The sequence below is a fragment of the Copidosoma floridanum genome, unplaced genomic scaffold, assembly GCF_036245765.1.
Source record: "Copidosoma floridanum isolate Cflo_tuat_1 unplaced genomic scaffold, Cflo_Japanese_pri ptg000004l, whole genome shotgun sequence".
Lineage (NCBI taxonomy): Eukaryota > Metazoa > Arthropoda > Insecta > Hymenoptera > Encyrtidae > Copidosoma > Copidosoma floridanum.
In genome coordinates this window covers 2756309-2780097 of record NW_028321881.1, presented here as the reverse complement: position 1 = coordinate 2780097, position 23789 = coordinate 2756309, and the positions used below count along the sequence as shown (strand labels likewise).

The 23789-nt window shown below is 32.1% G+C and overlaps 1 protein-coding gene across 1 annotated transcript; it reads right to left on the bottom strand.

Annotated features, from left to right (window-relative positions):
* Positions 1 to 10162: 10162 nt before the first annotated feature.
* Positions 10163 to 12085, bottom strand: LOC149375714 (uncharacterized). The gene is made up of 2 exons (XM_089598048.1): positions 11971 to 12085; positions 10163 to 11826 (listed from the first exon to the last, which is right to left on the bottom strand). The coding sequence occupies exon 2, from the start codon at positions 10886 to 10888 to the stop codon at positions 10163 to 10165; it is 726 nt and encodes a 241-aa protein (XP_089454174.1). The 5' UTR covers positions 10889 to 11826; positions 11971 to 12085.
* Between the last annotated feature and the right edge of the window lie 11704 nt (positions 12086 to 23789).

Sequence of the window (23789 nt, the reverse complement as noted above, 5' to 3'; positions counted from 1 at the left end):
GTAAAACGGTAGCAATAAGTTAATTAGCTATATAATAGTTTATTTCTCAAATGAATTATTTGTATGGCAAGCAAATGTCGGTAATGAGAAATTCAGCAATTTATTTGTTAGGAAAAATCGGGTTTCACCTGGTGCGTATTCGATCAGGGAATCACGAGTCAGTCAATAACGCTACGCTAATGATGCCTTTTAACTGCTAGCCTATGTTACTATTTTATCTATAAATGATATATCAAAACCGTAATAATGCTTAGCAGCAATGTTTGATTGCCTACTGGCTCTTTGTTTTTCACAATACTGAGAATTGATTGCTGATACTTGCTTGCCAAAGATATAATTAATTTTTCTTTCTTTCATGTTTTACCTGGTTAAGTACCGTGACAGTCTAAGCATCGGATCCAGGCTAATCTCGACCTGTATCACTAATACTGTTTCGCATTCACCCAGGCTCAAAGACCTGTTTAACAAGGAAAAAACTCAACAAAAAATCCATTTTGACTTATAATTTTACGGAAAAACCTTCCCTAAAACAGATCAAATTTCATTGAAACTTCTTTCAGTAAAAAAAGTTATTCGAAAAATCTGTACTCATAGGAAATTGAACCCAAGACCCCTAGAACAGCATTAATTCCATAACGAGCATGATTACCGCTGAGCCAAGGAAACACAATTAATTTTTTTAAATAGAATGAAACGTGGGTGAATGACTTAATGCGAACGCATGCTCAAAAACAAATAACATATTCAATTAATGAGCTAATTAAGAGGTGAGGTAATCTTTGCTGTCTCTTAATCATCATAAAAATAACTTCTTTATTGAATAACCTAATGAATAGCATAAATTGTCCATGATGGAAACTGAAAAACAGCAATGCAACTTTTTGCCGTTACTCTCAGCAAAGTAAAAATTGATTTGTTGTATGAACCAATAAATAGCTGAGCTACTTATTGCTGTTCCTTGTTAGCTGTTGAGATAATTAATTTATTTAATGAATGAATAAAAAGCTGAATAACTTATTGCCGTTACCCGATTGCCAAATGAATTATTTATTTATCGAGTATACAAATAAATATTTGAGCTACTTGTTGCCACAGCTTGCTCACTAAAGAAATTATTCATTTCTTAAATAAACTTATAAATAGCTATGCTCTTCATTGCCATCGCTCGGTTGCCAAAAGAAGAATTTACATGTTAAATAAATAATTAAATAGCTGAGCTACTCCTGGCTGTCGCTTGCTCACTAAAGAGTTAATTAGTTAATTAAACAAATAATCAGCTGAGCACATTATTGGCACCTCTTGCGCCCTAAATAAATAATTAATTCATTTATTAACTGAACTGATTAATAGATAAGCTACATTTTGATGCCACTTGCTCACCAGAGAATCATATTTACTTATTAAACTAACAAATAGCTAATTTACTTATTGCCAGCGCTTTTGCTCGCCAAAAAAATTATATAATTATTAAATAAAATAACAAATAGCTAAGCAATGCGTTGCCACCACTTGCTCGTGGAAAAAATAATTCAAGTACTGAATGAACTGAAAAAAAGGGAAACTGGTCCTTGCTGTCAGTTTCTCGCCAGGAAAATATCTTATTTATCGAACAAACGGATAAAAAGCTGAAATACTTATTTCTGTTGGCTGATTACCAAGAAATGTTCCGTTTATTAATCAATGTATTAAACAGCTGAGTTACTTCTTGCCGTCTCTTGCTGATCAAATAAATATTTTAACTATTAAATAAACATATGAATTGCTAAGCTCATTCTTGCCATCGCTTGCCTGCCAAAGAATCATCTTAGTTAATGTATAAACTAATAAATAACTGAACTATTTATTGCCACTGCTTGCTCGTCAAAAAAATAGTTTATTTATAAAATAAATTTATATACAGCTAAGTTACTTATTGCCATCACTTTCTTGCCAAAAAAAAAGATTATTTATCAAATAAACTCATCAAAAGCTGGGCTTTTTATTGGCGTCATTCGCTCACTAAATAAATAATTTATTTACTAACTGAACTGATGAATATCGTAGCTACTTACTGCCATTGCTTGCTCGCCAAAGAAGTCACATATTTATTAAATGAACTAATTAATAGATAATTGCCTTATAGTCACTACTTACTCAACAAGATATTAATGTATTTTTTACTCTAATAAATAGCTAAGTTTCTTATTTCCATCACTTTCTTGCCAAAAAACTAATTTTTTTATTAAACTAATAAGTAGCTAAGCCACTCATTGCCCACCACTTGTTCGCCCGAAAAGTAATTCATTTCTGATCTAAAATATTAAATAGCTAAGCTACTCTTTGCTGTTTCTTGTTTGTCAAAGAATGAATTGATTTATTAAACTACTAAATAGCTAATTTACTTATTGCCAAAAAATAAAATTGTTTTTCCTCGCCAAAAAGTAATTTATTTGTGAAATAAACTAATAAAGTGCTGAGTTACTTTTTGCAACCGCGTGATCGCTTATAAATTAATTTATTTCTCAAGCTTATATAAATAACAAAGCTACTCCTTGCCATTACTTTCCAGCAAAAAATAAAGTTTATTCATAAAAGAAACTCATGAAAAGTTGAGCTGCTCATTGCCATCCTTTGTTCATCAGAATAAAATTTTAATTGTTGAATAAACATACAAATAGCTAAGCTTCTTATTGCTGGCACTTTTGTGGCCAAAAAAATATTTTACATATTTAATAAATTAGGCATAGGATTCACTTATTGCCATGGCTTGCCCGCAAAATCCATAATTAGAGTATCAAATAAACTAAAAAAAAACTCAGCTATTCATTGGCACTACTTGCTCCCTAAAAAAATAATCTCACTATTAAACAAACTGAAAATGGAGCTAAGCTACTCCTTGCCATCAGTTCCTCGCCAAAAAAGTATCTTCTTAATCAAACATTTTAGTCAAGGGCTTAAATACTTATTTCCGTTGCTTGCTTACCAAAACAATATTTTATTTATTACGTAATCTTATAATTTGCTAACTTACTTGTTAAAGTTGCTTACTGGCTAAAAAAGCAATAAACATAGCAGAAAAGAAACTAACAGCTAACCAAATTATTGCCATTTCATGGTCACACAGAAAAGTAGTATATTTATTAAATGAATCAATAGATAGCAGATGACCTTGTGGCGTCTTTTGCTCGCTACTAAAATAGATTATTTATTAAGTAAACTAAGAGATGGTTCAGTTATTTTTCGGTGCCACTTGCTCACCATTAAATTAATTTATTCGACAAATAAACTATTATATAAATGATTTTATGTGAGGCCATCGCTCGCTTGCCAAACAAATGTATTACTCATTAAATAAATTAATACATAGCTGAACTTCTTATTTCCGGTACTTGCTCGCTGGAGAAATTATGTATCTACTTAATTAATCTAAGATATAAATAAGTTACTTCTTGCCGTCGGTTTCTTACCAAAAAAAATTTCTTATCTATCAATTTAACTAATTAAAAAGCTGAGCTACTTAGTTTTGTCGCTTGCTTGTTGATCAGATAATTTATCTATCCAATAAACTAATGATTACCTAAACTACAATTTTCTGCCACTTGCTCGTTCATTAAAAAAATAATTTAATCATAAAATAAATTTAAAAATAGCTAATATACTTATTGCTGTGACTAACTCGCCAAAAAATGTATTTATTGTCAAATAAACACATAAAGAGCCGAGCTGCTCATTGTCGCCACTTACTCACAAAAAAAATAATTTATCGATTTAACAAACAAAAACTAAGGTAAGCTACTACTTGATGACAGTTGCTCATTAAATAAATAATCCATAAGAATCTGAGCTACTTACTGCTACCACTTGCTCGCCAAAGAATGAATTTATTTACTTAATAATCTAATACAAAGCTGAGCTACTCGTTGCCGTCACTTGCTCACCAAAAAATTCATTTGATTATGAAATTAACCAATAAATAGATAAGTTACTCATTGCCATCACTTTCTTGCCAAAAATAAAAATTATTTATCGAATAAACTTATCAAAAGCTAAGCTTTTTGTTGGCGTCATTTGCTCCCAAAATAAATAATTTATTTCTTAACTAAACTGATAAGTAGCTGAGCTATTAACTGCCATCGCTTGCACGCCAAAGAAGTTATAAATTTAATAAATAAACTAATCAGCAGCTAATTTACTTATTGCCACTACTTGCTCACCAAGAAATAAATTCACTAACTCAATAATCTATCAAAAAGCTGAGCTACTCGTTGTCGTTACTTGCTTGTCAATTTGATATATCATTAATAGATAAAATAGTAACATAGGCTAGCAGTAAAAAAGCATCAAAAGCGTAGCGTTCTTGGATGACTTGTGATTCCCTGGTCGAATACACACCAGGTAAAACCCGATTTTTCCTCACAAATAAATTGCTCAATTTCTCATTACCCACACTCCTTGCCATCAAAATAATTCATTTGACGAATGAACTATTATATAGCTAATTTACTTATTGCCAAACTAATAAAAAGCTGGGCTATTTGCCACCAACGATTGATTGCTAAAGAAAAAGTTTAACAATAAAAGGAATTCATAAAAAGCTGAGCTATTTATTTCTACTGCTTGCTTGCCAAAGAAATATTGTATTCATTAAATGATCTATTAAAAATCTAAGTTACTCAAGCCATCGCTTTCTTGCAAAAAAAATGCTTTATTTAATAAGTTAATTTATAAATAGCTAATCAACTAGTTGCCGTTACTCACTCACCGAAGAAAAATGTAGTTTCCAAATAAAGTAATAATAAGCTCAGCTTTTTGTTTGCAGCTGCTTGCTTGCTAGAAAAATAATTGATTTAATAAATAAATTAATGAATAACTGAGCTTCTCACTAACGTCGCATTCCCGCTATAGAAATATCTCTATTTTGAGATTTTGTTTTATCTATTTAATAAATTAATAAGAATCTAAGCTACTTTTTGCCGTCTCTTGCAAATTAAATAAACATTTTATCTATACAATGAAATTTCAAAATGCTTAGCTTTCTCTTGCCATCACTTGCCTGCCGAAGAATGATCTGAGTTATTGCATAAACTATTAAATAGCTGAGCTATTTAATGCCACTGCTTGCTCGCCAAAGGAATAGTTTATCTATCATATAAACTATTAAATCGCTGAATCTCTTACTGCCGTGGTTTGCTTGCCAAACAAACAGTAAACTCATCAAATAAATTAATAAATAATAGTGCTTCTCATCGCCATCGCTTACTCGCCAAAGAGAGAATTATTTCATTTAAAAAAGTAATAAATAGCTGATCTACTCCTTGCTGTCGCTTGCTCACTAAAAAGTTAATTAGTTTAGTAAATTAATAAACACCTGAGCTTCTTATTGCCATCACTTGCTTGCTAAAGAAATTGTATATTTATGAAACAAATTAATAAATAGCTGCGCTTCTATTCGTTTTCGCTTGCTCAGCACAAAAATCATTTATTCATTAAACTGAGAAATAGCTAGTCTTGTTATTGGCTTTTTTTGCTCCCCAACTTAATAATTCATTTCTTAACTGAACTGATAAATAGCTGAGATATGAACTGCCATGGCTTGCTCGCTGAAAAAGTTATAAATTTATTAAATAAACTAATTAACAGGTTATTTACTTAGTGTTACTACTTGCTCACCACAAAAAAAATTTATTAACTGAATAATCCATCAAAAAGCTAAGCTACTTGTTGTTGTCGCTTACTTGTCAAAGAAGAATTTTATCTATCATATAAACTAATAAATCACCAAACTTATTGTTGGTACCGCTTGCTTGCCAATATAATAATATATTTATTAAGCAAATTAATAAATGGTAGAGCTACTTATCGCCGTCACTTGCTAGCCGAAGTAATAATTTATGAATTAAATAAATTAATAAATAACTAGGCCAGTTATCACCACCACTTTATTACAAAAGAATTATTCTACTGAATGTTGAAATCTCCGAAACAGCAAGGCTTTTTTTACTGGCGCTTTCTTTCCCAGTAATTAATTTAATTATTATTAAAAATATTTTTGTTATTTTATACAACTATATTCATGTAAATCTTGAGCAAATCTTACCCAGTGTAAACATAATATTCATAAAACAGTTACCTAATTTTTCATTAAGCTATTGTTGAGTCCAACTTTTGCATATTCATTATGAGGTGCAATTTTAACAAAAAAAGATTTAGTGTAAAAAATGTGACAAAAAAAAAATAGTTTACGAGATTAAAATCATTCAATGGAAAAAAAAAAAAAAAATTGATCAATAACTGATTTACGGTAAATAAACGAATATACAATTTAATAACTCGACTTACTCTCTTTTTCATCTCTATATTAACCTCTTTATTTTTTATTTACTCTTCAAATAATCTTGTCTTTAACTTTACATCATTTCTAGAGGTGTTGATTTTGCAATTTCCTTTAGATATTTAACGTTGTGAATGATAAATGTTTTCTCTATTGATGAGCTCAATAAGTAATTTAATCCTGTATAGAGAGTATTGTGAAAAAAGGATAAAGAAAAAAAAAGTAAGGACAGATCCAGGAGTAATAAAATTATTATTATTTCTAAAAAAAAATTAGCTTTAATTTGTAGAAATGTTGAAATGTAACTAATACTTAAATTTTTAAAAAAAGCATCTCTTTACACAATTTCGTCAATTGTAAATGTTTACTTTTTATAAGTGATTTAACAATTTTTGCGCAATAACCGTATTAATTGCTGAAACTTTCGATATATTGGCATGTATTGCAAGCTACAAAACATTACTTTGGAAGCTTGTTAAGCTACATAAATTACGAGTACACTAGTTGAAGGCGTTTTAATAACAATTATTCGAGTGGTTGGAATTAAGCAGTTTGATCATTAATTTCAGCTGTATAGTCTAACTCAATTGGTATTTTATTTGGTTTGGGTACTTATTTATTTTTGTTTCCAACTCTCATTGTTAGTTAAATAAAAGGTATAACTTCAACTATGGTATTATTCGCATAGTTAGCTACCATTATACCAGAGACTGGGGACTCTACAGCATTATTTCCATAATAAACTTTTGTTTGCATCATCGGTGAGACTTGTGGGAATGGGTCTATGCCAGGAAATAAATCAACATTTTATTTAGCGGTTCGGCAGATCAATGGTCAGCTCCACCTTACAGAGAGTATACCATTGCCTGGCCATATGTAGTAGTACTCACAACCAAGCAAGCTTATCTAGGACACTAAGACACATTTAAGTTTTTATGATTTGTTTGAGCTAATTAGCCAACAATATCACCACCCTTAAGAAAGATTTATAATAAAAAATAAGCATCACGCAATAAAAAAAAAAGTTGCGAGAAAAATTTAACTGCTACGTACTGGAATATCGAAATTAGGATGCCAAGAGAGGATTCTATTTTCTTTTGCATAACTAAGAAGATAAGAATTATAAGGATTCTAGGGAATTGATATTACTTTCCTTTGATGGTTTTAAAATGTTTTTACGGTGTGGTTGCAAATCTCGAATCCCACGGTTCAATAATTGGAGTTTAATCCTCTTCTAAAGCAAGAGACAGCTGTGTAACTGTATATCAGGATGTCAATGTACTGACTTCCATCTCACTTATATTTTAATAATGATGAAGAATTATTATGTTAAAATTCCTGATGATAATGCTTATAAAGGCTCTTGAATCGGCATCGGTGAGTATAACCATGGCTTAATTCTTCTTCAAATATCACAATGCTGTGAAAATGTTAAAGCAACAATGTGTTGCACTGTAAACAACAAAATGCTCTAATGTCAATTATGAATGTGTAAAAAAAAATTGGCCAAGTAACGTACCTCGTGTATTCCATGATTTATCTAGTACATCCTCAGGTGGTAAATTGTTTCGGAACTAGGAGACATAGGCTTATTTGTCCAATTAATATACAAATTATGAAAGTTACTATCTGTCGCACCAGTAGCTAGAAAATGAGACTGAAATTGATTAAAGTCCAGTGCTCTCACAGGACCTTTGTGTTTGTCGGGACTGCTTATCAAACAGTTGCTGTCTTTTTCAAATATCTTGTCAGCAAAGTGAATTATTATTTTTCCACAATTATAGCAACTCACAATAATGCCAGCTGGATTCGTTCCGCTAGCTCCCAAAATTATTTTGTAAGATCGTGATGGTAATTATTATTATCATCCTAAATTTCTCAATACTGCGAATTTAATAGATACACATGAATAAAAAAAAGGACAAAACCTTTGATCACTTAGCACACTATTCTTGATGTACATATCATACAGCCTGGCTGCTCCAAGTTGAGAAAATACAAACCAAAACTGGCATTACAATACTAAAACTGATATCCAACTGCTGAGCAACTGTTACTGCAGCCAGAAAAATTGGAAAGTTGGTGGGCTGCTGGACTGGAGGCAACCAGGTCACATCTACAGCTTCATGACATTTCTTAACCTTTATAATTTACTTCATTTGAATAATTGTAAAGACCATCTACTACAACTGCACTGTATGTTTGGAATATGATGAGCTGTGCACTTGTTAACTTTGAGCAAGTCTGAACTTTATTTTTATTATTAACTGTGCTATTAGCATCACATGGCACCAAGTTTTCATGAATACGTTAAGTGGCTTTTCTCTGTACCTTCACTGTGAACAATAATTATTAAAAAACTCTTTACTGCAGCCTCTGGAGCTACTGAAGATTCACAGCCATTTGATGATTTCAGAGATTCATGTACATTTTTTAGTCAAACTTCATCAGCCCTTGATTTTTTTTTATGCTTCAAAATTGTGCTCGATAAAATCAATAATTAAAATTTTAACTTCTTGCTTTGTTGATTAGGTTTTTTTTTTGTTTTGGTTGATTTGATTGCAGGATAAGTAAATTACAACTCTGTGACTGGAAACTCGTGGGAATTACTCATTTGTCAGCAATCTTACGTTAAAGTCCACCTTGATTTATATACAAATTCAAGAGAGACAAAAAACTATTTAAAAAGAGAAATAAAAAACAAGCACTGCTACTCACCAAATACTGTTAAGCTTATAACTGAAATATGCAGTTTAATTGTTAGATTTGCTTAGCAGCTACTTGTCAAACTGCTAGCACTAACAGTAGAATCTTTGCTCACCTCATCGTTTGACTTGGTGAGAAAGGCCAGACTTGTCAGCTCGGCCAAGATGTAGAAAAAAGGAGTCAAGGCTTCATTGTTATCAGCACCGGCACAGGACAGGACTGGGCACTTATGCAACGATCAGCTGACAAAATAAATTATCATGTGCTGACGGTCAAGTACCCGAGACTATATGTATATTAGGGTGGTCGTTAGCATTTTTTTTCGATTTTTTAATGAGTGCCGGGCAGAAATCGCTTCTATAGGCCCAAAAACTCGTGCGCAAATCCCAAGTTGCATTATCGGATCCTTTTAACACGTGCCGCAAAGCACCTGAAGTTCCTTACGTAAATAACATGTGAAAAAGCACTTCAATTGTTTATACGTCCAAAAAGCTATAAAAATCATGAAATAAAATGATCGCAAGTATATATTTTCATATATTTTCGTCTCCTAAATTCATTAAAACAATAATTTTTACACTGTTCCTCGGAGGAAAAAAGTTATGAGCGAAAAACTGCGAAAATTGCTAAAATAAGCGAGAAAAAGCGTGTAAAGAGAATAGAATATTCTGTATGGTGATTGTACTTGACTCGATGGAGTACTAAATATATTTTTTATGAAAATTAAACGTGCATACCTGTAATTTAACGTTGGGTAGAGGTCTCTAAAGCCTCCTGAATCGGAGCTATGATCATTTCAAGTTATGCGCAAATCTCAGGTCGTTAGCTGGTGAAAGGCCATTTTTTGATATTTTTAGCTTTAATTTTCAAACATTAGGTTCTCCGAATGTTTGTCATCTGCATAACTTATTAAGTAGGTAAATTAAAGGATTGTACTAGTATTATTGTGAATCTTCATTTTTATTATTTATATCTTTTATACAGCTCAAGCAAATCTTTTACACAGTAATAAATAAAATGGTAAATTTATTACGCTGATATGCACATTTTATATCAGTTTTAAGTTTGACGTGAAAGAATGAATAATTTGACTGAAAATAAGGTTTAAAAAAAAATTTATTATGATTTCAGAATAGAAAAAATGTTTTATTCGTAATTAATATTTAAAGAAGTTTTGTTACAGGTTGGGAAAAAACTGCGATATTCTTTTATTATGGTCATCAGATACTGTCGTTGTTGCTCATCTTTTGTTAATATTTTGTGAAAATACGTCATCAATTTGACTTCTCTTTCTGCAACATCATTCACAACTTTTAAATTTTCAACAATTTTCAAACCATTTACGTAATTTCTTTCTTTACTCCATTTTGATGGATCTTTTAACAAAAATGATGAGTCGATGTTAAAGCGCTCAAAAAATTTTAATGAATCTTTGCACAAAAAATCACAGACACTTGATTTAATCAAGTTATGCACAGATTTTTCATCTGCTAAAACATGTTTTTTAGAGACAAATTTACTGCTGTCTGACTTTAAAGCATCGACCATTTTACGTTTTTCTTCGATTGAAATGTCAGAATCAAAAAATGAAAGAGCTGCTGTTTCTGGAGACAAGTACCACAAATGTTTGATGAATTTTTTTACAGTATTCTTAGATATTTGTTTATCAATATTTTCATAATAATATAAACTTTTTAAAAAATTTATATCTTGATTTGGTGCCTTGGCAGCAATTGGCGCTTCAAACCAAGCTTGAACGTAGGTTCTTATGATAAATATAGAAATATCTCTACATTTTGTGTAATCGTCTTCATTAAGCAAAAATTTTTTCCGAAAAATGAAAATTTTGAGACAGTAGATAGCTTTTGCCATCCATCTAGCGTGATGTATTGGACCGGGAGGACGAAACTTATAATTTGTTGATAATTCACCACCAAGAAAGACAATTACTACTTCCAGAAATTCTTGGTAATCACTTCGAATTTGTTTAATTTTTGACAGTTTTAAAGAATAATTTAAAATTCTCTCTTCAACATCTTGAACAGATTTTTTAACGAAAATATCGGAGATCCCTGTATCGTATTCGTTTTGATCAGCCGTTTTCCAAAAATTTTGAAAGCTCTTAAAAATAGGAGTGTCTGGCCCCGAAGTTTTTCCAAATTTTTCCTCAAAAACACATCTCTAAATCAATTCATAGATATGGTGCCTGCAGATAAAATAAAGAAGCTCTTTATCCATTAATTGCTCCAATATTATGCAAGCACCATTCACGCGACCAGTATTACTCGCTGTAGAGTCACAGCATAAGGCTTGAATGTTGTCTTGTAGAGACAAGTCAATTAGAGTATCGAATACAGCTTGACCTTGGTTTCGTCCAGTACTTGATTCAATCACAGGTACTCCTAATAGCTGCTCTTCTGTATTATTTGTTATTATAATAGCTAACCTATCGACGATTTCTGTTCGCGTGAGGCCTGCAAGTAGTTTTCTATCCCAGTGTATTATATTTGCTGTGTTAGAAAATAGTTGGGGAACATACTCTTTTATTGACTCGTATCGTTCTTTGCGATACGTTTGTCGAGCTTCATGAATTGATGTAGTATTAAGAACTAAATTGCGAGTATCAATTTTCAGAGCTTCTGCAAAGGCCATCAATAAGTGCATTGCATCTCGTTTGCTTATTTTGCATTTGTCTAATACGTTCGCAAGTCTTAAGGTAACTACAAATTCTTTACCTCTTCTTTTCGATGGAGGTGTGTTATAAGAAGGCTGAGATTCTGACTCCGGTCCTATCAACTCATTAAGTTCCTCTAAAATTTAAGAAATATAAAACTTTCAATTTTAATTTAAGGAAATGCATAAACTTTACAAATAGCAGTAAAATAATAAATAAGTTCAATTTGTTAAAGTAACTGATAATTAATTGATCAAAACCAAGTAATAGAAATTTAGACCTTTTGTAGCGAACGCAAACGTATCCTCCTCTTTCTTTAATTGTGAGTTTTGATCATAATCATGAGATACAGCTACAGGATGTTCCAAATTTAAAACTTCACAGTCAATTTCCATGTGTGATGATCCTTCCACTGTTTCCTCTGTAGCATCTGATGATTCTTCTGAAAATTATGATTTTAAATAAATAATTGATTATCAATAATATTTCGTCAAAGTATTGATTTTAAAGTGAGATTTGTACAAAAAAGATCATTTGAAGATTATCTCTGTGAATAGACAGATTTATTAGTGAAAATAATACTTGAAAAATCATACTTTTAAATCAAAATTTACTTTCAGACTTCAAAAATTTTAATTCTATTCAAATACTTTTAGGTTTTATAAAATATTATTGAGAGTTTATGTATAATTTTTTTTTATTATAAAGAGTGAAAAGTAATTTTATTCCAGCTTTTTATATATGTTTAAAAATAAATATTTAGATTGATTTGCTTTTCTTAAAACATTTCATACATATTTCAAGACCAACAGTCAAAAATTCACATTGACGAATGATTAAGAAATAATTTTGAAAAAGTCTGAGCATAAAATGCCAATAATTCACTTAGAGAATGGATTCCTTAGTATATGTATGAAAATGAGCTCATCGAAGCCTTATTCGGTGATTTGTTGGGGTATTCCAGATCTCAGATTGTATGGTAGGTAGGAGGATAAAATTTTACAGGTACCTTGGTTTTATTAAAATACATATGTATATTAATTTTTAGCTCTCTAGTTATAATACAAGTTGAGATTTGTAGTTATCCTTTAAAAATCATCGAATAGGGCTTCGATGAGCTCATTTTCACTCTTCAAAGTCTTTTTTCAATAGTAAAAATCTTTACTTCTTGATTTATTAATTATCTCTTATGTAGCCTTAAAAACATGCATAGAGATTTACCTCTTTGCTGTATTAAAAACTCTATCAGATTCATCTATCATGGTCGTCAGAACATCTTGTTTGGCAATGTCGAATAATTTGTTTATACTGGCTAAATAAGCTTCTTCATTTTTCTTTTGCCTGTTGGATTGACGTGAAGCACTCTTCTGGATATTTCTCCATCTCTCGTATTCAGCCTTGATTTTTTTAACACATTTATGCAGTTCTTGAGTCGGGATACGAGCTTTTTTCCAAAAAATAACACACTCTTCTATTGCTAATTGTGCGCTATCGTTTAAATTGTTTTTCAATCTCCTAATATTATATAATAAGACAGCAAGAACTTGTTTGATCGACGGTAATCTACTATTTACAACTATTTAATTGGTTATAAATCCAAGATAATTCACTCGCTCTCGTAAATCGTATGCCATTCTCACTATATATTTAAATTACTGCTGAAAAATATAATTTAATTTATTACACAAACAATTAACTTCATTAATAGTAAAGAAATAATATTATATACAATTTTATCTTTATAATTTTATGCAAGCAATACGATGTGAAAGAAACATCAAGCTACTATTTTGCTTAAAGCTTCTGCTCAATGCGCGGCAGCGTAGCTAACCTAAACTTTGAAATGTCTACCCCTGGGCTCTTTCTACAATGGACCCTGTGCTGCACAGAGTCCATAAGTCCACCTTGTTCCATGCGTTTTATAATGTCACGCTCGATAACAATTGCATTGCGTAACGTCACGAAACTCATTCCGAACAGCGCAACACAGCACAACACATGCGCTGCTCTGCGCAGCACAGGGTCCATTGTGGAAAGGGCCCTGGACAAATTAAGCATTTCATGTGATAATGAAGCTTTGCAAGTCATGCAGATTATCAAGGGAACTATAGTATAAAAATTGATTGTTCAATATAAATTGTTTACTGAAGCTGAAAATATCAAAAAATAGTCTTTCACCAGCTAACGACCTGAAATTTGCGCATAACTTGAAATGATCATAGCTCCGATTCAGGAGGCTTTAGAGACCTCTACCCAACGTTAAATTACAGGTATGCACGTTTAATTTTCATAAAAAATATATTTAATACTCCATCGAGTCAAGTACAATCACCATACAGAATATTCTATTCTCTTTACACGCTTTTTCTCGCTAATTTTAGCAATTTTCGCAGTTTTTCGATCATAACTTTTTTCCTCCAAGGAACAGTGAAAAAATTATGGTTTTAATGAATTAAGGAGACAAAAATATATGAAAATATATACTTGCGATCATTTTATTTCATGATTTTTATAGCTTTTTGGACGTATAAACAATTGAAGTGCTTTTTCACATGTTACTTACATAAGGAACTTCAGGTGCTTTGCGGCACGTGTTAAAAGGATCCGATAATGCAACTTGGGATTTGCGCACGAGTTTTTGGGCCTATAGAAGCGATTTCTGCCCGGCACTCATTAAAAAGTCGAAAAAAAAATGCTAACGACCACCCTAATGGGCATAGCATATCGTGGTCCAGTGGTCATGGATCATACTTCAAAAGCCGAGGGTCAAAGGTTTAATTCCTGGTCAGAGCAGATTATTTTCAAGAAATGAAGATTTTGAATTAAATTATTTCTATAATTTTAAGGAAAAAAAATATCTATACAAGTGAAATTAATATTCTAATGTGCTGTTACTTACAGATATATAAGGAAATCCAATCCAAATTTGTCTTTACGCGTCCCAAAAAAATGAGATCTTTTCAAGGCACGTTCTAAAATAAATTTTTTCTTGTTCTGTGTACCCTCAATATTAAGGGAAAAGTCGTACACATGAACTTAAAGGTTTGTGACACGGTTTTTCATGACATTAAAGGTTATCATACTCATTTTTTGGAAAATTCTGTGTGAGCAAGGACTGGTACTGCCTTACTAAACCAGCTTCTCGGTTTGACTCTGTAATATCATCAAGTGTCTTTTTTGTAAGCAATCTGTTTAAATAATTAAAATAGACTTTATTTTGCAACAGAACCCAAGTATTAAGAAAGTGACGCTGATAATAATACAAATAATGAAAATATACAAATGACTTCCATTATATTTGAGTCGAAAAAAAACATTACTATAAAATTTTATGTTGATAGCTTATCATCTTACATTAAATATTATACATAACAAAAAAATACTATAATGAATCACTGTACATTATAAATAATTCATTAATCAGACATCACAGTCATTTTCTTATAGTCCCATGGTTAAAGCACGAAAAAATTGTAGATAAGAAAATTTCTGCCACGTGGAAGAAAATCGTTTTAACTGCTAACAAATAAAGTCTAATTATTGGAAAAAATATTTTTTTCCAACGAAATCGTTGGTTCGAATTGTTATTAAACAAATATTAAAAACAAATTAGGGTATTTTACGATTGTTCAACAATTATATAATTTTAAGACGAGAAAGTATCTTCTTTTGTTTTGCAAGTAGTTTGCTGTTATTATTTACGAATTGTTTATACACTCACGGATAAATATATATTTTAATAATCAATAAGTACTTAAACTTAAACGTCTGAAGTGGTAAGTAAGTAATGAGTGCAATGCATTAATGCACCAACGGTCATGCCTGTAAAAAATAAAATTCAATAAATCGATTTCATAATATATTTAATACAATATTAATTTACAAATGATTTTTTTACAAAAATTTTTTCTAATTGATACATTCAAAAATTATTGAGCAGTCATAAAAAACGCTAATTTGTTTTCATAACATTTGCTAAGAGCATTGTATCAAAATCAATTTTTTTTAAAAATACGTAGAAAACTATTATTTTTGTAAGGAATTAATTGTGTTTTACTGTACCTAAAATTAACGAAGTTTTAAGCATTTATTTAATTGCAAAAATTATTGTTAAAGAAAAAAGTTGAAATTAATAAAAAAAATATTTTTTTTGTAGCATTGAAGTTCTTTATATTCTTGATGAAATGCTGTAGGAACTTTGGGTCTAACTTATTTTCACGCTTTGAGTGAGCTCATGAATTTTTAAATTAACAATTTAATTGTAATGTCATTTTTCAAAATAAACAAACATCTTGTGTACGGTTAAATATGCTTACAATGGATACTTAGTACCAAATTTTTTATCATTTTAATTAATAAATAAAAAAAAAATTACAAATTCATAAAAATTAATTTTCAAAACAGGAAATTTAACGCTTTCTTGCAACTTACCATTGCAAAAAACAAATTTTTAAATAATCAAAAAAACCTTAATCGATAGAAAATTTTATCACGGACAATTTTGCTGTAGTAATTTTAAATCAGACCAACAGAAAAGAGGTTATGAGCCAAAATGTTAAAAAAATTCGATTAATTTTCACAATTTGTTAAATAACAATTGAAGTCGAAGCTTTTGTTGGACAAAAATATTTTTTCTAATAATTAGACTATATTTGTAGGCAGTTGAAAGGTTTTCCTTACGGGTGGCAGAAATTTTCTTGTTTACCATTTTTTTCGTGCTTTAATCATCGGACTATAAGGAAATAACTGTGATGTCTAATTAATGAATTACTTATGATATATAGTGACTTATCATAATATTTTTTATGTTGTGTATAATATTTAATGTGATATGATAAACTATCAACGTAAAACTTCTGTTACGTGGGAAAACCGAAAGGTAAGGAGGTGCTTCGCGAGAACGATCAAAAACTTGGAACCTTAAAGACTTTTATTTAAGATACTTATTTGTAAGGCAAAGACGCGTGTGTGTTCCCGATTAATTGCCCGATCTCTGACTCAAGTGTCTATCTAATCCGCTTCTTCTCTCCGTTCTTTCTGTCTGTCCAAGTCTTCTCTTCGTTCTGTCGATTTTGAAGCTTGCCGGGCCTTATATTACCTCGTTCCCCAGTAGGTAAACCATGGCGGTTCTGGCACCTCCCCCAGCTCCCCCCCTGAGGTAGTGGTGGGGGGAGAGGCTCTAGCTATAGCTGTAAGTGGAGAAGAGGCGGTGGAGGAGAGGCAGTGGTGGGGGGAGAGGCTGATCGGGCGGTAGAGGAGAGGCGGTGGTGGGGGCTGATCGGGCGGTAGGGGCAGTGGGTGGTGCGGACTACTCAGATGGTAACGTCAGGGGAAGGGGGCTTCTTCCGGATGCTGTGATGTTGGATGGTATTGACAGCTCCCTTCCTTTCCGACCGCGAATCAAGCTCCGACGTCATCAGGATGGGTCCGAAAGGTGTAGGTGTGACAAGCCCAACGTACAGCGCGAGAGGAAGATGATCAAGCATGAACGTGTATTAGTGGATGTAGCGGATCGCGTATCCCGTTCAGCTGCGACCAACGTTGGCTTACTCAACGCAGTACCCTGCCAAGTAAACGGAGCTATTATTTCTTATCTATACGGATGTGTTAGCCGTGGCCGATGACTTCTCGCTTCTTATTTATAGGCGTATAATGTTCCAGTGTAATATTTTTTTTCTTAGCAAGAGCGGGTGCAACGAGTCATGCTAGGATACACGTATGTGTAAGCCGTGGCCGATAACTCTTCGCTTCTTATTTAGGCGTATAATGTACCAGCATCATATTTTTTTCTCAAGAGCGGGCGTATCGAGTGATGCATGTTGCCAGAGAACATGTATACCATTTCATAACCGAAAGCGTATCCCAACATTGTTTGGCTTACTCCTCTTCACCGCAGTACCTCGCCAACAAATAGAGTTAGTTAATACGATAAAGTAATTTTAATCAGCGCAGTAATAAGGAGGCGTGAATGAAAAAAATCGACATAGATTCATGAAGAACTAATTTATTGCATAAGTATTGTGTATCAGGTGTACATTGATTAAAAAATATCGTTTTGTCGTTGCTGCTCTTTTAAAATCCATTTTTTTAAAGCTGTAGCATTCTTCACAGCACAATGAGCTGAATTAAATTGGTGATTCATGCATTCGATATCATCCATACTAATTTCTTTTAAAGCTGGACATTGCTTAATATCATAAATGTACCTATAAAAATAATTATATTATGCAAATATTTAGTAAAGCGTATAATCATACTATAAGTAATGTACCTATTAAATAGCACACGGCGCAACCATTCGATTTTTTCAAGACCTTTTACGTAAATAACATCATCTTGTTTAATAATGGCTCGAAAGGTTGTAGCTAGATCCTCGTATGGAACTTCTCCTGAGCTCCAACGAAGACCGTGGTAATTAAACTCCAACCATCGATTTTCACATTTGTTCTTAGGTAAGAGCTGTGCCCAAGAATATGGGGGCTTAAAGACAAAAACTGACGGTGTAGCATTTTCTTGTAGAGGTATAATAGCGACCTCTTTAAAAATAAATTCGTTGTGCATGGTTTTAAAGCCTTGAACATCAACCACGTACTTTGTCATCTTAACGTTGTGACGATTATTAGTTAACTAACCCCTCTATCGATGTGTCATCTCTTTATATACAACTGCTAGTCACCGCTAGTTATCACTCGTATCGCTTTCGCAGAGGTAAATCAGTATAAAAGAAAAGTTCAAGCTGCTTGTCATTCATTTGAGTACGTTAACGCGAGCTGTAAGTATAATGGAGCAACTCCGCGAGAATTTTGCTAACGCCAACGCCGTGGAGCGTTACGTGATTTTCTGTGAAATAGCGCGAATAGAATATCAACGCTTGCTGCATAGTGATAATATGACCGAGATACGAGATTTTATTAATAATAGTGAAATAGTGCTTAAAAGTATTTCCGACTATAAGCTGTCTGTAAAATTGTCATCGCCAGTGGAAAATAAGTTGTTGAATATTGAGTGTCTTTTATCAACGTTTTTAGCAGCATTTTATGAAATTCTAGAAGTGCAAGGGTCAGGGCTCAATGAAAAATTAGACAATCAAGATGATTGTAATTTTGTGACATGAAAACATCTTAATAGTGCTTTTAAAAATCGCATAAGAACGGCTGTTATAACAAATAGTAGGCATTTAGATATAATAAAATTTCTTAAGTCTGCGGAAAAAATATTCATTTTAAAAGTGTGAGAAATTCTCGACGAGCAAAATGCTTTAAAAATTAATACAGTATTAGCAGCAGAGTTTTTGACAGTAAAAAATGATACAGAGACTGTTGAAGTTAAATATTTTAATACTAAATCTGATTCTATTTTTGATACGACAGACCTACATGAATGGTTCAAAACGAATGTCCAGAAGCCTATTTCTACAGATATAGAAGAGTTTCAAGAGCGCGATTCTGGATGGACTTTACGCTCAATTTTAAATTTAGTAGTAAATGTAAAAAAAGTACAATGCAATGAGTGGTAGTTCTTACATAGAACTCCCTACTACTATCGAGAAAAAAAAAGCTTGCGTGAATGTACAGAACGCAGATCAGCAATGCTTCAAATGGGCCATTTTGTCAGCTTTACATCCAGTGAATAAAAATGCACAACGAGTGTCAAATTATACTCAATATGAAAACAGTTATAGTTTCGAGGGGATCACCTTTCCAGTGCAGCCTAAGCAAGTTACAAAATTTGAAAAACAGAATAATGTGTCTATTAACGTGTATTTTTTGGAGAAAAGTAAAATTAGTTATAAAACTTTACCCCTTCACTTGACAGCAGAAAAAAAGGATAAGCATATTAATTTGCTGCTTATACAAAATTTTTATATTGACACGTATAGTGAGGGAAAATCAAAGAAACAAATAAATATTGACGGAGAACGTGATGATTTCGTTAATGCTGAGGCAATGGATGAAGATGAGGTAGAAGAAGATAGAGAAGGTTTTTTTAATGCTGAGGCAATGGACGAAGATAAGGTAGGAGAAGATAGAGAAGAATATTTAGAAGGAATCCGAAATGGTGATAATAGTGCTGATAATGATATAAAATACCACTACGTATATATTAAAGACTTATCTAGGTTGGTTAGAAGTTCTTTAACAAAACATCAACATAAAATATATATTTGCGACCGCTGTCTTCATTACTTTACAACTGATGAAATGTTAAAAACACATACGGTGGAGTGCGTTAAAGTGAATAAGTGTAAAATAAGCTTGCTGAGGTATGATAATTAAATTTTAAAATTTGAAAATCACATAAATAAAAATCGTGTACCATTTATAGTATATGCAGACTTTGAGTGTTTATTAAAACCTGTGCATAATAGTGAGCGAGCAATACAACACCATGAAGCATTAAGTGTTGGATATTATGTAAAGTGCAGTTTTGATAACGCGAAATCACGATACATTTTCTACAGAAAAAAAACTGAAAGCAGTGAGAATCCAGCTACCTAGTTTGTGAAAGAAATGCAAGATCTTGCCTCAGATTTACATAGAATGTACAACAATCCAGTGCCAATGAGATCATTAACTGAAGAAGAGGACTTTGATTTTTTCAATGCTGATATATGTCACATATGTGAGAAGTCTATTAAAAATGATGAAAAAGTTTACGATCATTGCCATTTTACTGGAGAGTAAGTATTATATTTATGAGTTTGTAATTGAGAAAATTTTTCCCTTTAAACTAAAATTCGCTTTTTTTTACTCAGATATCGAGGCCCAGCTAACAATGTATGTAATCTCAAGTATCAGGACTCGCGAGCAGTACCAATAGTTTTCCATAATCTCAGCAATTATGATGCCCACTTATTTATACAAGAACTTGTAACTTGCTTTCCCGGAAGAGTACAAGTTATCCCTCAAACTAAAGAAAAATACATTTCTTTTACAAAGTACGTTAAAGGGACAAGCATAAACTTACGCTTCATTGACTCGTATAGATTTTTGCCGTCGTTGCTTGATAAGTTGGGATCTTACTTAGAGCAGTATGATACTCTAGAAAAGGTTTTCAGTCAAGATGATAAATACTCTGTCGAGCAAATCAATATGCTGAAGAGGAAGGGTGTATTTCCATACGATTATGTAGCATCATTCGAAAAACTTGAAGAAATCGGGCTCCCATCTAAAGATGATTTTCATAGTAAATTATATAATGCACATATAAGTAGTAAAGATTATATACATGCTGAAACAGTATGGAAAACTTTTGATATTGTAACTCTTGGACAGTATTCAGATCTTTACCTCAAAACTGATGTACTTCTGTTAACAGAAGTATTTGAAAACTTTAGAAATAATTGCCTCAAGGTTTATAAATTAGATCCTGCTCACTATTTCACTACTCCAGGCTTCACTTGGGATGCCATGTTGAAAAAAACGAAAGTAAGTATTATGTATAAGAATATAATGTCAATTGTGCTTTAGTTATTAATTGAGAATTTTTTTCAGATTTCACTAGAACTTATTACTGATATAGATATGTTTATGTTCATTGAAAAAGGCATACGAGGTGGAATAAGCCAGTGCTGTAACAGATATGCAGAAGCTAATAATCACTATATGGAAAATTATAAAAAAGATGAAACTGAAAGATATATAGCATATTTTGACGTCAATAATTTGTATGGTTGGGCAATGACTAAAAAACTTCCTTATGGTGGATTTCAGTGGGTCGAAAATGTTGAGCAACAGCCTCATGAATTTTATAATATTGGAAATGAAAGTGCTCACGGATATATTTTAGAAGTGGATTTGGAGTATCCAGAGGAGCTCCACGATTCTCATAAAGATTTGCCATTTTGTTCCGAACACATTTCAGCACCAGGTTCGAAGCAGCCTAAATTAATGACAACATTAAGTAACAAGCATAAATATGTACTTCATTATGAAGCCCTCAAGCAAGCCACAAATCATGGATTACGACTGACAAAAGTATATCGAGCCTTAAAATTCTGGCAAAGTGCATGGCTTAAAGAATATATCGATCTCAATAGCATTGAGAGAAAAAAGAAAAAGAAAGAGTTGAAAAAAATGCTCTTCAAACCATTTGATAATGCTATTTTTGGAAAAACGATGGAAAATAAGAGAAAGCGTATGGATGTCAAACTTCTCAACCATTAGAATGGACGCTATAGTGCGGCATCGTACATTGTAAGGCCAAATTTTCACAGCTGTGATATTTTTAATAAGAATTTTGTAGCCATACAGCTACAACGTGCAGAAGTGATGATGAAAAAGCCAATATACATTGGGCTTAGTGTCTTAGATTTATCGAAGACACTTGTTTATCGTTTTCACTACGATTATATGCTCTTCAAACTCAAAAATGATTGTGAACTCTTATACACTGATACAGACAGTCTGATATATGAGGTAACAAACCATGATATTTATAAAATGATGAAATTGGATATTAATGAATTTGACACATCAGATTATCCAGAAAATAATAAATTTACGATGCCGTTAAAAAATAAAAAAATTGTTGGGCTCATGAAAGATGAGTGCAATGGAAATATTATATTGAAATTTGTTGGGCTCAGAAGTAAGATGTATAGTATTCTTCTTGAAAATGAAAATGTGATTAAAAAAGCAAAGGGTGTGAAGAGTAACGTCGTAAAAGCAACTATCGATTTCAACGACTATACTGAGTGCCTACGTGACCAAATTATAAAGATTTATCGAGAGCAAATTAATATAAGATCACGTCATCATAAGCTCAACACTGAGAGGCAAAATAAAATTGCTCTTAGTTCCCGAGATGATAAACGATATATTTTATCAAACACTACAGATACGCTGCCTTGGGGCCATTATAGGATTAAAATAATAGAAAAACAAAGAACTGGAGAGTGTGTAGAAAATCATAGCAGACCAGCAGCCAATGAAAAAGCAGCCAATGTAGAGGGGGAGATTTCTTCAGTAGTGGGAGAGTCCCTATATCATCGGCAGCACCAACCAGCAGAGCTTAGTCAGAGCTGTAGTGAGCAGATAAAAGTATCGACCGCTTCATCATCCAACGCAAGCAGCTCAGGACAACAACAACAAGCTCTCAAAAGAACAGGTTTGGAGTTAAAAAATTTTTACAGAGATAAGCAGATCTGTTTGGAACAGCAAAGCTCAGAAATAAAGGTTTGTAACATGTTTTCTTATTCATATATATTTTTTTTTTTTACTATCTATAAAACTCATATAATTTTCTTATGTTTCAGATGGCTGATTTAGCAGCACCTAATCGGCTTGCCTGTGGAAGATTCCTTCCAACAAAGAAGATCAACGAAGTGGTCAAGGGGCAAAGTCATGTAGTGTCGAAGCTGAGAAAAGCTAACACAAAATTCGGCACGAAAGCTATCGCTGAACTAGACGATCACTTCCAAATATTTTTACCTAATCAAGTATCTGAGTATCTTGTGAGTAACGAACTATCATTTAATAGTTTGTTGGAATCTATTAAAAGAAAGAAGCTGTCAGTTCGCTACAATGGTGATAGTGTTGAATATTTTAACCAATAAATGTTTAATTATACAAATACAAGAAAAAGAAAGTTATTTTTGTGAAACTAGTTTAACGTGAGAAAAAATAAATGATACAATCTATTACATGTTTAGAGTTTTTATTTATCTCAATGAATCTTATGTAAGATATAACATTACCATGTATTGTAAAAAAATTTCATTTGCACACATAATTAATAACATTAAAAGACCACAACAAGTTTTATACAAATTTTTTTACAACTTCTGAATTTTAATAATTTTTAAAGTACATATCACTTTTATTCTTTGTTATTATCAATCTAACTGTTATGGGTATTGTCAAAGCCCAACCACTTGACAAATATTTGATTTTCTCGTCGACGAAGAATTTTTTCAACAAGATAAGTATCAGGATACTTGGTTTTCTGCAGTTCCTGCTCGTAGAAGCCTCCATAAATTGGCTGATTATGGTAATCTTTCAAATGGTAAGTTGGTGGATTGGTTAGAGCTACTCGTGTTATAGTGAATACCTCAGTCGACCAGTTAGGTGTGTATCCTTTTTCAAATACTTGCTTAGC

Excerpts from the sequence above, each read along its gene's own strand:
- LOC149375714 (XM_089598048.1), bottom strand. The coding sequence starts at position 10,888 with ATGGCAAAAGCTATCTACTGTCTCAAAATTTTCATTTTTCGGAAAAAA.